The sequence below is a fragment of the Bos taurus genome, chromosome X (assembly GCF_002263795.3).
Source record: "Bos taurus isolate L1 Dominette 01449 registration number 42190680 breed Hereford chromosome X, ARS-UCD2.0, whole genome shotgun sequence".
Classification (NCBI taxonomy): Eukaryota; Metazoa; Chordata; class Mammalia; order Artiodactyla; family Bovidae; genus Bos; species Bos taurus.
In genome coordinates, this window is record NC_037357.1 from 133,235,885 (window position 1) to 133,253,264 (window position 17,380).

Sequence of the window (17,380 nt, forward strand, 5' to 3'; positions counted from 1 at the left end):
TCAGAGCAGACGCTGAAAGAGCACAGGGTCAGAAGAAAGGGCAAGAGGCAGTGTACTGACAGAGCAGAAGGAAAAAACAAGTCTGTACCTTGGTACTTTTCTGTTTCCCACGCCGGAGACAGCAGCGCTGTCTGCACACAGAGACTCCAGAGAGAAAGACTGCAGGAGCCAGGGAGGAACGACAAAGATCTGACTTGGCAGGCAGCCTGCAGAGTTTTCTCTGAGGCCAGCCTACCGAACGGTCACCTGGCTCAAGGTGGGGCATGTATGATCACGTAATCACTGGGTTCCGGATCCTTGCAGGCACCGATGGAGAGACTCCTGGTTCTCAACAGGAAATGGAATTTATGACAGGGAGGTGGAAACCACAGGACCGAGAACTGCCCCAGCAGGTTCCAGAGCCGGCAAGGACCAGGAAAGCCAGCAACAGCCCGGGGGCAGAAACCAGCCAAAGAGCTGGAGGCGCCTGCCGGCCTGCGTCCCAACCCCTCCCCTTACTTCCTCGTGAAAGGACAAAAAAGTCCTAGGATCTGAGAGATGACAGACTGGCCCAAGGTCACTCGGGGAGTGAACAGCATGGAATACGACTTGGCAATAAATCCAACTACACACATGCCTGAGAGATCAGTCATGTCTGACTCTTTGCAACCCCATGGAGTGTAGCCCACCAGACTCCTCTGTCCATGGGATTATCCAGGCAAGAATACTGGGGTGGGTTGTCGTGCCCTCCTCTAGGGGATCTTCCCGACCCAGGGACTGAACTTGTATCTCTTATGTCACCTCCAGTGACAGGCAGGTTCTTACCACTAGTGCCACCTGGGAAGCCTGGTCTCAAAATACAAGTTCAGCTAAAATAAAACAAAAAAACACCGGCAGAGACTGGGCTCACACGGCCACCCACGTTGCTCCAGGGGCCCAAGTGAAAGAATCTGGCTGGCTGACCCTTGAAGGCTATGGGGACTGGTAGGGCCCCCCAAGCCAAGACTTAACAACGGGGAAGCGATTTTGATAAACAAATCGGGGTGCTCCAAGGAAGGGCAATGGGAGTCTGGAACTCAAAATGCCAACCAATGTCCACTCATCTAGGGACATGAACTCTCACCCCGTAGCCATCAGCAGGCCACTCACTTTATGATCTGAAGCCACTTTAACAAGTTTGAGAAAAACCACTACCCCAAGTTCTATTGCTGCAGCCTGCTCAGTACTTCCACTCAGTAGCAGACGGTCAGCAACTCAGCCCAAGGAAGAAAACTGGCACTTACAGAGATCAAAAGCAACAGAGTGGTGCAGTGGTTAAGACTTCAGCTTCTTGGAGCAGGAAATGGCGACCCACTCCAGTATTCTTGCCTGGAGAATCCCACGGACAGAGGAGCCTGGCCGGCTACAGTCCACGGGGTCGCAAAGAGTTGGACACGACTGAGCAAGTTCACTTCATACTTAAGTGGTAAAAAAGCATTACTAGTAGGAACCAAAAAAGGTTTAGGCTACAAATTGTATTCTTGGTAATGTTTCTAAATGCATTCTGTCAATGTTAAAATTTCTAACATACACATTTAATTTCTTACGTGTAAGTTTTTTAAGAAAAATGTCTTATTCAAGTATTACATGCTTGCTGCCTTTCATATAATTCCATATTACTTTTCAAAAATAAAGTTATTTCTAGGAAAACTAAAAAAAAAAAAAAGACTTCAGCTTCTAACGAAGGGGTTGTGGGTTCGATCCCTGGTCGGGGAGCTAGGATCCCATATGCCTCATGGCCAGAAGGAAAAAACAAAACATAAAACAGAAGCAATACTGCAACAAATTCAATAAAGAATATTAAAAATGGTCCACATTAAAAAAAAAAAGTCTTTATAAAAGAAGATAATCGAAAACAGAGGGGAACTGTAAGCATGTGGAACACAGTGCCTTCCTGTCTACAGCCATCCTAGGCAGACAGAGAACTTGGGTTTAAATCTGTATCATTAAAGGCACTCAGCATCTATTACAAGTAGTGTATCTTCCATCTCGATAGACGGCTAGACACTGACATCACTTACGCTTCACTGATGTGAATTCATCTAATTCACTTAAAACCCTGGGAATGAGATGCAATGGCCTTCTGCACTTAACGGAACCATACGATATCTGTATGGTATGAGACTGGCAACTATACACTCATTTGAGCACATAATTTAATGGGCAGTTTTTAAATGAACAGCCCTTGAGAACCATGAAAGAAAATCAGGTTTGTCCTGGCTTCCTTTGGGTTGACTACTAAAACAAACATCGTGATGGTCAGCTCTGAAATAACAGCAGACCGTCAGGACACAAGTTTCATTTGTGATGATATACCCACATGAGAGGGCTTCCCTTGTGGCTCAGTGGGTAAAGAATCTGCCTGCAATGCGGGAGACCTGGGTTCCATCCCTGGGTTGGGAAGATCCCCTGGAGAAGGGAACGGCTACCCACTCCAGTATTCTGGCCTGGAGAATGCCATGGACTGTATAGTCCATGGGGTCGCAAAGAGTCGGACACGACTGAGCGACTTTCACTTACATCAGAACCAAACCCTCTTCTAGAAGTCTCCTCAAACCTTCCAGCACCGAATCTGAGTTATGGGAAAATGTTAGTTACTCCGTTGTGTCTGACTCTTTTCGACCCCATGGACTGTAGCCCACCAGGCTCCTCTGTCTATGGAATTTCCCAGGAGTGGGTTGCCATTCCCTTCTCCAGGGGATCTTCCCAACCCAGGGATTGAACCCGTGTCTCTTACGTCTCCTGCATTGGTGGGCAGGTTCTTTACCACTAGCGCCACCTGGGTAGCCCAGCTTATGGAAAGGGCCCACCTATTTTCTGAATAAAGACCTCAAACGGTGTATGACTGAGGGGTCACCCCCACCATACTCAGAACCCACAAGCAAGTCTTTGTGTGGAGCATTTTGACAACAAGCCTCTTGAAAAGGTTCAGTGCAAAGGTCAAGTTCGAGAACCAGAACAACCACATTTCCGCAGTCAGGGTTGGAGACAAAGGCAAGGTCACGCAAAGCTATCTTGAGTTCAGCTCACCAAACGTGGACTCATCTGGAACCCTGAAGACATGTGCTGCAAAGGCCTGAGTGGGGTTAACCTCCTTAGAACAGAAGTCCTTCAACACCACAATATACTCCTGCTTCCAGTCCTTCCCTGCACTCAGGAGAAATGCAGGCCACAGATGCCAGAGATTAAAGAGGAGCAGTGTTTTTAAACTGATCGAGTCACAGGGACTCGGTTAAGTCGAATGGAAGAAATCTTTAGAAAGAACAAGGTGGGAACTTCCATGGTGATTCGGTGGCTTAAGACTCCTTTGCTCCCAGGCTTCCCTGGTGGCTTAGTAGTCAAGAATCCGCCTGCCGAAGCTCGGGACGGGGATTTGATCCCTTGGTCCAGGAAGATCCCACATCCCTTGGAGCAACAAAGCCTGGGAGCTGAAACTACTGAAGCCCGTGTGCCCCAGAGTCCAGGCTCTGCAACAGGAGAAACCATCGCAATGGGAAGCCCGTGTTCCGCAACGAGAGGGTAGTCACCACCTGCCCCAGTTACAGGCCAAAAAAAAAAAAAGCCTGAGCAGGAACAAAGACCGAAAACAGCCCAAAAATAAATAAATAAAAATAAAGACTCTGTGCTCCCAAGGCAGGAACGTGGGTTCCATCCCTGTCATGGAACTAAGATCTTGCATGGGGGCTCACAGTGGCTAAAAGTAAATAAAAATAAAAAGCAGAGTTTGTCAGAATGGATTTAAAAAAAAAGGGGGTGGGGGGCAACTCTTGTGCTGTCTGCAAGAGGGGGGGAAAAAAAAAAGACCCAAACAAGGCAACACTGAAAATGGAAATGTGGACTTTGCTACAGCAGTTTGCACACCAAAGTTAACACAAGCAGGTCCCCTAATCACTTTCTGAGGACAAGAACACCAATGAGAACAACCCCCAGAGAACACTCATTTTGGGACTGGCCACGCCTCACCCCACGGACTTCTTAGGAATAGCGTCTTTTATAGAACTGGATACTGGATCAGTTTTTCTCACAACAAAACTTGTTTGGTTATTTTAAAAGAAATGTTTACTTATTTATTTGGCTGCACTGGGTCTTAGCTGTGACATGTGGGATCTAAGTTCCCTGACCCGGAATTGAACCTGTGTCCCCTTGTACTGACAGCACGGAGTCTTAGCCACTGGACCAGCTGGGAAGCTGTTCTCCAGGTGAATCTTTTACCAGATGCTTCCTGCAGCCCGCTCATATCGCTTTCCCCAACTCCTCGGTATGCAGACGCCCCGGGGCACTGCGGCTCTCACGTCCATCTGTGCTGAGCCCCTTGGCAGTACGCTGCTATGTTCCCGCCACGTCTGGGTTCACATGGTTACTGTGACTTCTCTTCCTAAAATTCCTACAGTCCTTTGGTGCATGCTGCTTCTCACCACACCACGGCTTAGGAAATAAGACTTCTCACCCAGAAGACCAGGAGGCAGCCCCAAAGCCCCCCAACATGACCATCACACGCCAAGCACTATCTCGTGATCAAACCAAAGTCCTGACCAGTGACGGGCCCAGAGATGCATGTACAATTTCAAGGCCCCATTCCTTGCCCTTGGCTTGCAATGCTATCATTCTGGCATGCTGGGCTTACTCTATGAGATTGTCTGGTTCAACAACACTGATCTGAAGTCGAGGGAAGCACAGAACCATTAACACAGTTGCTCAGTCGCTAAATCTTGCCTGACTCTCTGAGACCCCATGGACTGCAGCACGCCAGGCCTCCCTGTCCATCACCAACTCCTGGAACTTGCTCAAACTCATGTCCATTGAGTCAGTGATGCCATCCAACCATCTCATCCTCTGTCATCCCCTTCTCTTCCCACTTTCAATCTTTCCCAGCATCAGGGTCTTTCCCAATGAGTCAGCTTTTCCCATCACGTGGGCAAAGTACTGGAACTTCAGCTTCAGCATCAGTCCTTCCAAAGAATATTCCCAGTTAATTTCCTTTAGGATGGACTGGTTGGATCTCCGTGCAGTCCAAGGGTCTCTCAAGAGTCTTCTCCAACACCACAGTTCAAAAGCATCAATTATTCCATGCTCTGCCTTCTCTATGGTACAACTCTCACATCCATAGATGACCACTGGAAAAACCATAAACACGGTAAACAGCCTTCAGAAATCCAAGTGAGGACATCCCACAGGTCCAAGGCCATCTTCTGATAGCTGGAGTGGGAAGGTAATGTGTACTGGAGAGCAGTCTTCATTTCTGAGGGCCCACGACCTTCAAACCTTCACACAGCAGCAGCTCGCTTTAACTCAGAAGGCTCTAGTGGGACTGTCACTGCGCGGCTGTGGACAACAATGAGTCTTCTGGAAGGCAGACACCAACCGCAAGAGCAGCCAGGCACAGGGTCTAAGGGGACACAGATGACCAGTCTTTGTGCAAGACGGCTCGTCTACAGGGAAGGATATAAAGGACCACAAGGTCAAAGCCACTAAGAATTTCCACCAGCACCCTTAGAAAGACAAACACTAAAGTTCAACAGAGGACAACGGGCCAGGACTGCCAACGGCAAGATCAGGAGCGGATCTCACCAAAGACTGAGAGTAAAAGACGCCAGACGCAAATGAGTGTCCTATTATTCCATTTACATAAAGGTTCAAGAGCGGCTGATCTGGGGAACGAAACGGTGAAGACAGTGGTACCTTCGATGGGAGACGCAGGGGGACCTCTGGAAGACTAGGACATTTCTAGAACAGAGACAGGAATGTTCCACTTCTTGATCTAGACAGTGGGTCACACTAGACAGTGGCTGATCCCATGAAAATCCACCCAGCTGTTTACCATTTCGGGGTCGCTTTTCTGAATACAAGTAACATTACCAAAACCACATACGTTAAAAAAACAGACGGTGATGCTGAGGCTGAAGCTCCAATCCTTTGGCCACCTGTTATGCCAAGAGCCGACTCATTGGAAAAGACCCTGATGCTGGGAAAGACTGAAGGCAGGAGAAGAAGGGGACGACAGAGGATGAGATGGCTGGATGGCATCATCAACTTGATGTACATGAACTTGGGTAAACTCTGGGAGTTGGTGATGGACAGGGAGGCCTGGCGTGCTACAGTCCATGGGGTCGCAAAGAGGCGGACACCACTGAGCAACTGAACTGAACTGAAGGACCAGAAACCTCAGGGCCAGAGAGAATCCTGCCAGCTTCCATAGCCTTCCTTGTGATGGGAGCCCTTGAAAGCTTGGAATGAACCAAGAGCGCCATCAGATGACACGCCGCCTTCAGACTCAGCCAGGAAGGGACCTCCATGCCCCATTAAGGGCCCACCATGCTTAAGAGTTTAGGACTAAAAGTCACCCCCCGGCAGCAACAATTCTCTACAGAGGACCCCAGGATAGGCGTCTGGCTGCCCACATTCCAAGGACAAGTATGAGGAGATTTTCACAAACCGCTCAGAATTCCACAGGGACCCTTCGGAATTCCTTTAAACACGTTATCAGTCATCAACCGGAACACTAGGTCAAGACGAAGACAGGTTCAAACTCCCTAAATGTACGTTGCTTTAAGAAGAGTGGAAAGAATCTCAGGAAGTCATAAATAACGGGCATTTTACAGCACAGAATGTTTACAAAAGAAGTTGCCAGGACTTCACTGGCAGTCCGGTGGGGCTCTTTGCTTGGGACATGGAGTTCAATCCCTGGTCGGGGAACTAAGATGCCACACACCACTGGATATAGTCCAGGGAAAAAAAAAAAAAAAGCCAAGTTTCAATCCCATGCAGAAATACACACACACACACACACACACACACACACACACAGCATCCGGATATCGGATTCAATGACTATAGTCCGTTATTGAAAAGGCTCTGGTGTTTTGTGCACATAACTCACGGGGCTTGATTACTGAGTCGTGCCCAGCAATGTCTCCAGCAAACACTGGGGCAACTCAGACTCTACTGCCAGCGCCCTGCCCAGCTGGGTGACCTCGGGTCAAAGGGGAGTATTGAGCTTGGGGGGCGCAGGATGGTGCAGAGAGCCTCCTGCGTCTGGTACACAGAAGACCAGAGAAAGAGGAAGACGCCATCATTCCACCCTCTCTCCCTGCTTCTCATCTCCTGTCGACTCCCCTTTCCCTCCCTAGGAATTCACCCTGGCCGCAGCTCGAAACGCCACGGGCTTTTCGTCATTTATGACATCAGCCAAAGGGAGAAGGCAGCAAACACATCAAAGGCGTGTACGATAATTTATACTACAGTTATTTCCTGCATCATAAAAAAAAAATCCTTGCATACACATTTTAACCATATTCACTTTTAAAGACAGAATCTATCCATCTGCAAGGAACTCTTAGTTGGGAAGGCCCAGTTGTGCCAAGAGGGCTGTGTACAATATGTCTTTGCTATCTTAAAAATTAGTATCCAGGGGACTTCCTTGGCGGTCCAGTGGCTAAGACTCTGAGCTCCCAATGCAGACGGTAAAGGTTCAATCCCTGCTCAGGGAACTAGATTCCAGATGCTGTAGTTAAGACCCAGCAAAATAAGTATTTAAAAAAAAATTATTATTCACTACAGAAAAGTTTTAAATACATAAATATATGTATTTAAATATAAATATATAAAGAAATAGGGAGAGCAGAGAATTCACCGATATTATGCAATCAAAAGACAAACACGTAACATCTTGCTGTACTTTTTCTTCCTACATTGTTGTGCAGTCGCCGAGTTGCGTCTGACTCTTTGCGACCCCGTGGACTGCAGCACACCAGGCTTCCCTGTCCTTCACCATCTCCTGGAGTTTGTTCAGACTCATGCGCATTGAGTCAGTGATGCCATCCAGCCATCTCACCCTCTGTTGCCCCCTTCTCCTCCTCAATCTTCCCCAGCATCAGGGTCTACGTTGCACACGCAATTTTACACTAAGTTATAACCACCTGCCAGAGAAGGCAATGGCACCCCACTCCAGTACTCTTGCCTGAAAAATCCCATGGATGGAGGAGCTTGGTAGGCTGCAGTCCATGGGGTCACAAAGAGCTGATGAGCCACGACTGAGCGACTTCACTTTCACTTTTCCCTTTCATGCATTGGAGAAGGAAATGGCAACCCACTCCAGTGTTCTTGCCTGGAGAATCCCAGGGACGGGGGAGCCTGGTGGGCTGCCGCCTATGGGGTCGCACAGAGTCGGACACAACTGAAGCGACTTAGCAGCAGCAGCAGCATAACCACCTTCCCTCCTATAAACACCTCATAGCCTTGAACTGCTGCAGACTACTCCACAGGCTGAATATCTGCAAAGATTTCTGAGTGTGTTTTCACTCAGCAACCGTGCGAAAAGCAGATTTTAACCCCGAGGTTTCCAAATTTTTGTTTTCTAATACATAGTCACAAGAATTTAAGATAGGAATCTACTATTCCCAGGAGTTCAATTGAGAGTATTTTCTGCATGAAAGACTGCCTTTAAGTGGATCTACAGACATTCTTTTTAATTTTTTAAAACAGATACTAGCATAGCAGGAGGGCGTGGGAATGGCACCTGCAATGGGTGTGCAAGGCTCTGTGAAGAACTGTGTTCTCCTCTCAAACCGGCATCACGCCCCTTAAGGGTCACCTACGAACCTTCCACCGGGGACTTCCTGGTGGTCCAGTGGCTACAAACTCCCAATATGGAGCTTCGAGCTTTGGTCCCGAGTCTGAAGCTCCAATACTTCCGCCACCTGATGAGAAGAGCCGACTCACTGGAAAGACCCTATGCTGGGAAAGATTGAGGGCAGGAGGAGAAGGGGACAACAGAGGATGACATGGTTGGACAGCATCACTGACTCAATGGACCTGAGTAAATTTTGAGTAAAGCATGAGTAAAGCAATTATCCTTCAATAAAAAAATCAATTAAAAAAATCAACAAACAATAATTAATTTAAAAAACCCTTCCTCTGTTCTCCTGCTGGGGATAAAATGAAGGTCTCCAATGACCTCCAATGTGGTAGAAAAACAGGTCTTGCCTAAACTGGGAAGGTTAGGTCAACCTTGAGGTTTGAGCTCTTGGCATTGTAAATAAACCAGGGAATTGGATGAGGCAGAGGCACCCTTCTCGCCCTCCATCAAGAGTGGCAAGCCTTCACACACACGTGAAGTCAGCTCTGTTCTCAGCAGTTCTTTCAACCATTTCGAAAGATCATCCTCTAATATTAAAATATATATACATTTCCACCACCATGTAACCTACAACCTGCAGTGCAGGAAACCACTCAGCCAAAAAGACAAATGAACTACCGGTATAATCATCAACATGGGAGAAAAGAAATCTCAAATAATTATTCAGTGAGAGCAGCCAGGCAGGGATAAGTATCAACCGAAAAGTCCATTTATATGAAATTCCGGAAGACACGGCCCTGGTGGCTCAGAGGTTAAAGCTTCTGCCTGCAATGTGGGAGACCTGGGATCAATCCCTGGGTTGGGAAGATTCCCCTGGAGAAGGAAATGGCACCCCACTCCAGTATTCTTGCCTGGAGAATCCCATGGACAGAGGAGCCTGCCTGGTGGGCTATAGTCCACGGGGTCACAAAGAGTTGGACATGACTGAGCGACTTCACTTTCACTTTCCGGAAGACACACGCTGACCCAAAGGGGCAGAAAGCAGGCCGGCTTCGGGGATGGGGGACGAGGCCAGAGGAGGAAACTGGGAAGATACAGTGAGACGGCACTTTTGGGAGGTGGCTGCTACTCAGCCTTCTGAAGCTGACGGCTTCAGAAACATTTATGTGGGCATTCTATTTACATACATTCATGTATTGAAATACATGCATGGATATAATATATATATATATATATAAGCAATTCCCTGCCGGCTCAGATGGTCAAGAATCCACCTGCCAATGCAGGAGAGGCAGGTTCGATCCCTGGGTCAAGAAGATTCCCCTGGAGAAGGGAATGGCAACCCACTCCAGTACTCTTGGGCTTCCCTGGTGGCTCACATGGTAAAGAATCCACCTGCAATGCAGGAGACCCGGGTTCAATCCCTGGGTCGGGAAGATCCCCTGGAGGAGGAAATGACAACCCACTCTAGCATTCTTGCTTAGAGAATCCCATGGAAAGAGGAGCCTAACACTTCTATATATATATATATATATATATATCAGTTCAGTTCAGTCGCTCAGTCGTGTCCAACTCTTTGCGACCCCATGAACCACAGCACTGTCCACAGCATGAACCGCAAGCATCCCTGTCCATCACCAACTCCCAGACTCAACCCAAACCCATGTCCATTGAGTCGGGGATGCCATGCAACCATCTTATCCTCTGTCGTCCCCTTCTCCTCCTGCCCCCAATCTTTTCCCACATGATACAAAAACAAACAAACAAAAAAATGAAACCTCCATTGACTCATTCAACTGAATTCTATTCCTTCAAGCCTTTTATCTTACTGTTTGGCTGTACCACTTACCTTACAGAATCTCAGTTCCCAAACCAGGGACTGAACCCACACCAGGGCCGTGACCATTCAGAGTCCTAACCACTACATCACTGGGGAATTCCCCTTAAAGTCTTGCAAGAAAATTTTTTTTTATTTTATGGACATATAGGTGATTTGCAATGTTGTGCTAATCTCTGTGTAGACCAAAGTGACTCAGTTATACATATATAGGTGTTTGGGGTTTTTTTTTTTTTTTCTATATTCTTTTCCATTATGGTTTTCACAGGATACGGAATCTGCTTCCCTGTGCTGTACGGTAGGATCTTGAGTCATAACAAGGTCCATTAAAGCCTTTCAGAAGAATTCCACTTGGGACTTCCCTGGTGGTCCAGTGGTTAAGACCCCTGCATTTCTAATGAAAGGAGTACAGGTCCGATCCCTGGTCAAGAACTTGCAGCGAGGCGGGATGGGTATGGGGGACCTGGCTAAGGGTGGGGAGAGAATTCCTCTCCAAGGGCGTCTGCAAGGTCTGGTGATTGGGTTGCAAAGCCAATAGGAAACACAGAAGGCCCTAGGAATGCCAGCTGTGGTTTTCAAAGATTCACCCTCAGTCACTTGTTTTCTGCTGGGGTTGAGTGGGGGGCAGCTCTCAAACCTCAGATGAACACACAAGGTTTCCTTTCTGGCCAGATTCCAGACCGAAGCCAGGAAACTCATTGCCTGAACACACTGCAACCCAATCCGCAGCAGGTGACCCGCAGAAAACCCTCCCCCACCCCCAGCCCGTTTGTTGCTATGGAAACCCAGCATCCATGGGCCCAGCAGGTGGGCAAAGGCTGCCAGCTTTGGGCACACCTAGGGAAATGACAAGAAAGCATCACTCTCTGGGTGGAACCTGACACCACGCTCTCTGTCCGGTGATCTCAACACCGGGAGCCACCTGGTGAAATTTCAGTCTCAAAAAGGCTGCCCATTCCACGCATCCAGCTCTCCCGTTTCCCCTCCACAGAAGACTCATGTTGCATCTCAGGGGCCGACTGCTCCTCCGAGGTCCCAAGGTCCAGACAGCTCCGGGACAAAGCAAAGAGAGCCTTCTCTGACCATCCCACACAGACGTTCTCCAAACTACACTATGGCACGACGGGGAAGACATTTTAACATTCTCTAAGGTTTTGCTTCCTTTCGGCTTGCTTTTTTTTTTTCTTTTTGTTTGTTTGGCTTGCTTGTTTTCACTCTCGCAGGCTTAGGTTTGCACCGGACTTGACATGACAGTTTTCCGAAGAGGGGCTCCCCTGGGGGTCCAGTGGCTAAGACTTCGCACTCCCAGTGCGGGAGCCCCCGGGGTTCAATCCCTGGTCAGGGAACTAGATGCCACATGCTGCAACTAAGACCCAGCGCAGTCAAATAGATTAATTAAATACACTTTTTAAAAAAAAGTTTTCAGAAGTAACAGAGGATGTTCCAGGATGAGCTGCCCACTCGTGTGGAAACTTGCAAACACGCAAATGACTCTATGCCCTTCCCCAGTGGTCAAGACTAGATTCACGCTGCGGGCTTTGGACACCCCCAAGCCGCCCTCAAGGCACATGTGCAGCCTAAGTCGATCCAGTCGTGTCCGACTCTGCGACTGTAGCCCACCAGGCTCCTCTGTCCACAGAACTCTCCAGGCAAGAATACTGGAGTGGGTGGGCCATGCCCTTTCTCCAGGGGAATCCTCCTGACCCAGGGATCTAAGCCACCTCTCTTACGTCTCCTGCATTGGCAGGCGGGTTCTTTACCACTGGCGCTACCTGGGAAGTCCTCAAGTCACAACTGATCAGAATAAAAGCAGATTCCAGCTGTGATGAGTAAGAGGTCAACTCCAGGCAGCCCGCCACTTCACCCCAAGCCCCCTTCTGCACCCCTAGTCCCCTAGCAAGCATCCGGGACCACCCAGTTCCCATGCATCTACTAACAAATCGTGCCCGCCATCTCCCAGTAGCCTGATTCACAGTGAGCCCGGAGACAAGTGTCACCCACCGACCCGGGCTGGGGACTTGCTTGAGGCCCCTTGTTGCAGAGGACCAGGACTGGGGACACGGTGTTCGTGACCATGGGGGGGCCCCGCTCCTCGCGGCAAAGAAGGCACAGCAGGGGAGCAGGAGACATTCAGTCTGCAGGCACCCCCCGCAACCCCCAGACACCCCGAGGCCCGCCTCCACAAGCCGCACACTTTCCACACTCGCACAGGCAGGACCAAACACGCACGCTGCACGCTTTATCCTAAGAAGAACGATCCACCAACGATGCCTCCCAAAGCCCGTCTCCACTGAGCTGTCAGCTTGACGGAGCCAGGGATTTTTCCTCCACGTTACAGGAATTCAGAGGTGCTTCCTGAGGGTCAGGCAGACACAACACGGAACACATTTTTCAAATATCTGGTCTATTAAATTTTTCCCAACGCGTTCGTGACATTTTCTAGAAGGCCTGCTTGCAAGTAACGGAACTGACTGACAGGCAGTCCGAGGAAATGACCAAGCTGCCTGCCCCCCAATCCAACCCCGCCCCGCCCCACCCACAGAGCCTGACCACGCCCCCCGGTTTCCGCAGGAAGTGGGGACACGCCCACACGGAGAGATAGCAGGGGCACACACAGGGAACCGAGAGAACGTCCACCAGCTGATGAATCAGTGAATGAACAAATGCAGTCTTTCGACACCACGGGCTCCTGTTCAACCAGAAAAGGCAATGAATGACTGACACAGGCTACGACACCGGTAAACCTTCACAACATCAGCTGGAAGGAATGCAGCCAGACGCAAAAGGCCACAGATTGTACCTTTTATATGATTCCCACAGAGTCCATTTATATCAAGTGTCCAGAATGGGCGAATCCAGAGAGACGGAACGGAGAGCCCTGGTTGCCTGCGGCTGGGGTGGGACTGTGGAATGAATGGATGTGTGAATGAATAAATGCATGGGTGTGCATGCTCACGTGTGCTCCGTAGCTTCAGTTGGATCCAACTCTTTGCGACTCCGTGGACTGCAGCCCGCCAGGCTCCTCTGTCCATGGGATTCTCCAGGCAGGAATACTGGAGTGGGTTGACATTTCCTTCTCCAGGGAATCTTCCCGACCCAGGGATCGAACCAAGGTCTCCGGCATTGCAGGTGGTTTCTTAACCATCTGAGCCAGAAGGGAAGCCCAAGAATACTGCAGTGGGTAGCCTATCTCTTCTCCAGGGGAATCTTCTCAACCCAGGGTTCGAACCCACGTCTCTTGCATCTCCTGCACCGGCAGGCGAGTTCTTTACCACTAGCACCACCTGAATGGGCACGAAGAATCTTTTTCAGGTGAGTGTTCTGAATCACTGGATTGTCGGAATGGACGCACAAGTCTGACTTTACCAAAAGTCACTGCACCAGACACTTGAAATGGGCCGTTATCTAGCGTGGAGATGACATACACCTACTGAAACCTGCAGAAGAAAGTTGGGAGGAGGAGGAACAGAGAGGAAGAGGAGGAGAGAAAGGAAAACAGAGGTAAGCAAGGAAGGAGCCAGCACCGAGGGAAGACAGACACACAAATGAGGATCAGCGACGGCCCCCATGCCTCATGGTTTCAGGCTCTGATCCCCTGAGCACTGCTTGTGTGTCAGGCAAACACATCAGGCAGTCCTGTGGGTCCCGGAAACAAGGCCACAGGGAGGGTTTTCCACCCATTTTACAGATGAGCAAACTGAGGACTCTCCAAGGTGGCTCAGTGGTCAAGAATCCGGCTGCCAATGCAGGAGACACAAGTTCAATCCCAGGGTCGGGAAAAGCTCCTGGGATAGGAAATGGCAACCCACTCCAGGATTCTTGTCTGGGGACATCCCATGGACAGAGGAGCCCAGGCAGGCTACAGTCCCATGGGTTGCAAAGAGTCAGACATGACAGAGCACGCACGCATAAACTGAGGCAAGTGGTGAGCTATTTTACCTGAGTTCACCTGTCAAGAAAAAAAAAGGGGGGGGGGGGTGGGATGAAGGCACCAGAACCCAGGAAGAGGAGAGGGCTGGATGTGGGGAGACAGACAGACTGGTGCCCAGGCATCTGCCAGCTGCACAACTACACGGGACAGTACGATCCACCCTCCTTCCTACGGACTCCGGGTCCTCCAGTCAGCCACAAAGTGCACGTGAGATGTGTTACCTGAGGTCACCTGCCGGGATTAAAAAAGGAGCTGCACTTGAAGCTCTCCAACTCCCCAGTTTGGGCCTAGTAGAAAGCACTATAGGTCACCATATTTACAGTAAATATTGGGATTGTTCTCTTTCCATCAGTAAGCTATTCCCAGGGCTGAAGGGATCCAACTAGCTCTTCGTAACAACAAGCTCTCCGAAAGAAGGGGAAAAACAATAGACGGGGAAACAATGGAAAGTGTGACAGACTTTATTTTCTTGGGCTCCAAAATCACTGCAGATGGTGGCTGCAGTCATGAAATTAAAAGACGCTTATTCCTTAGAAGAAAAGCTGTGACAAACCTACACAACGTATTGAAATGCAGAGACATTATTTCACCCTCAAAGGTCAGTCTAGTCAAAGGTAAGGTTTTTCCAGTGGTCATGTATGGATGTGAGAGTTGAACTATAAAGAAAGCTGAGTGCTGAAGAACGGATGTTTTTTAACTGTGGTGTTGGAGGAGACTCTTGACAGTCCCTTGGACTGCAAGGAGATCCAACCAGTCCATCCTAAAGGAGATCAACCCTGAATATTCATTGGAAAGATTGATGCTGAAGCTGAAACTCCAATACTTTGGCCACCTGATGCGTAGAACTGACTCATTGGAAAAGACCCTGATGCTGGGAAAGATTGAGGGCAGGAGGAAAAGGGGACGACAGAGGATGAGATGGTTGGATGGCATCACCGACTTGATGGACATGAGTTTGAGTAAACTCTGGGAGTTGGTGATGGACAGGGAGGCCTGGTTTGCTGCAGTCCATGGAGGCGCAAAGAGTTGGACATGACTGAGAAACTGAAGAACGATAACAGAAGTCTTAAAGAACACCCAGTAATTCCCTGGTGTCCAGTGGTTAGCACTTGGCAGTTTCACTCGCAAGGGCCCAGATTCAACTCCTAGTCGGGGAACTAACATCCCACAAAATTTTAACTGGAAAAAAAGATGCCACATAATAAAGAGACTCAGAGGAGGTAAGTGTGCATCTATTTTGCATAACTCCCTGAAATCTCAGGCTGAATATTTAATCAATATCCACCACCAATGTTTTTATAACTCTTTAGAAGTAACTATATACCTCTGTGTCATTCATATTATATATATTTTTTAAAGAAACAGCCCCCAACCAAACCTTTTCAGCCTGCTTCTGTTCACTTAAGACATTATCCTGCCCCAAACCAATGGTGGGAACTTGGGGAGCGGTCTTTACTTCTCTGGACTTGGGTGTTTCTTCCATCCCAGCAGAGTGGGTATCCCCAAGTCCCTTCTTGTTTTGAAGATATCATCAGGGTCTGCAGATGATACGTGAAGAAAGGGAGAGGGTTAACTAAGAAATGATACCTACCGGGCAGCGGGAAAAAAGTGGGTGTAGAAAATAGCTGACAAAGGAAGTGACAAGTAAGGAGACCGGGGAGGGTACTGATGAGCACCATCAGCTGACTTTTCGGAACTCAACAATCAGGGCTTCCTTGGTTGTCCAGTGGTGAAGAATCCGCCTGCCAATGCAGGAGCCACGGGTTCGATCCCTACCCCAGGAAGATGCCACATGCCAAGAAGCAACTAAGCCATGTGCCACGACCCCTGAGCCTGCCTTCTGGGGCCTGTGAGATGCAACTACGGATGCTCTCGAGCCTAGAGACCGTGACCTGCAACAAGAGAATCCACCGCAATGAGAAACCTGCACACAATGAGAGCAGCCTCTGTTCACCGCGACTGGAGAAAAGCTCACACACAGCAACGACTCAGCACAGCCAAGTATAATTAACATTTTTTTAAAAAGAACTATCACCCTTGCCTGATCCCTCAAATATGTCCTCAAACACCTAAGCCCTGAGCCCAGCAGTAAACGCTGCGCGATCTCACCCTGTCTGGAGAACTCTACATGCACTCACAACTTCCAGATTTTTTCCAACTGGACTCAGATTTCCTGACTTAGCTGTTAATTTCAGAAAAGACCCTCATTTGTGATTCATCTTCAGACAAAAGCAGCTTCTCAACCCTGAAGTTCTCTGTTTCAGTTTTCATATTAGAAAAAAAAAGAAATCTGGAGACTTCCCTGATGGTCCAGTGGTGAAGAACTTCACCTTCCAATGCAGGGAATGCTGATTCCATGCTCCCGGAGCAAGCTAAGATCCCAACTGGCCTTCTGGCCAAAAAATCCAAAACATAAAAGAGAAGCAACATTATAACAAACTCAGGCTCCCCTAGTGGTTAAAATGGTAAAGAATCTGCCTGCAATACAGGAGACCTGGGTTCAATCCCTGGATGGGGAAGATCCCTTGGAGGAGGAAACAGTAACCCACTCCAGTATTCTTGCCTAGAGGATCCCATGGACAGAGGAGCCTGGTGGGTTATACAGTCCGTGGGGTCACAGAGAGTCGGACACAATTAAGCGACTGAACAACCCAGCCCAATGCACAAGGAGGGGTTGGGGTCCACTTCCTAACTCAGACAGACTTCTACCTTCTTTATCCTACCCCTGCTGAGGTCTCCTATTTGCCTATTGAAATGGAAATAACCAATTGCTTTACCCTCTGCACACACACTTGTGTATGTGTATACACAGGCCACAGTTTTGTTTAAAAAGCCCCAAGTGCTACAGTCCGGCATAAAGTAGAAAGTCAGTCCTACCCACCACCGCTCAGGTAAGTGTTAGTTAAAAGCTGACACCTACTTTGGCCACCTGACGCAAAAAGCTGACTCACTGGAAAAGACCCTGATGCTGGGAAAGACTGAAGGTGGGAGGAGAAGGGGATGACAGAGGATGAGATGG

At 48.8% G+C, this 17,380-nt stretch overlaps 1 protein-coding gene across 3 annotated transcripts in view; it reads right to left on the reverse strand.

Annotated features, from left to right (window-relative positions):
* SHROOM2 (shroom family member 2) overlaps nt 1–17,380 on the reverse strand; it is a 142,035-nt gene that overhangs the window by 95,217 nt on the left and 29,438 nt on the right. For 2 of the 3 annotated variants that reach the window (XM_024988426.2, XM_024988425.2), the window contains exon 1: nt 89–1,456. The exons of the other annotated variant lie outside the window; for it this stretch is intronic. In XM_024988426.2, coding sequence (XP_024844194.1) covers nt 89–265 — 177 coding nt within the window. In that variant the 5' untranslated portion in view covers nt 266–1,456. Of the gene's footprint in view, nt 1–88; nt 1,457–17,380 lie in introns of those variants that run through there. 3 annotated transcript variants of the gene reach the window in all.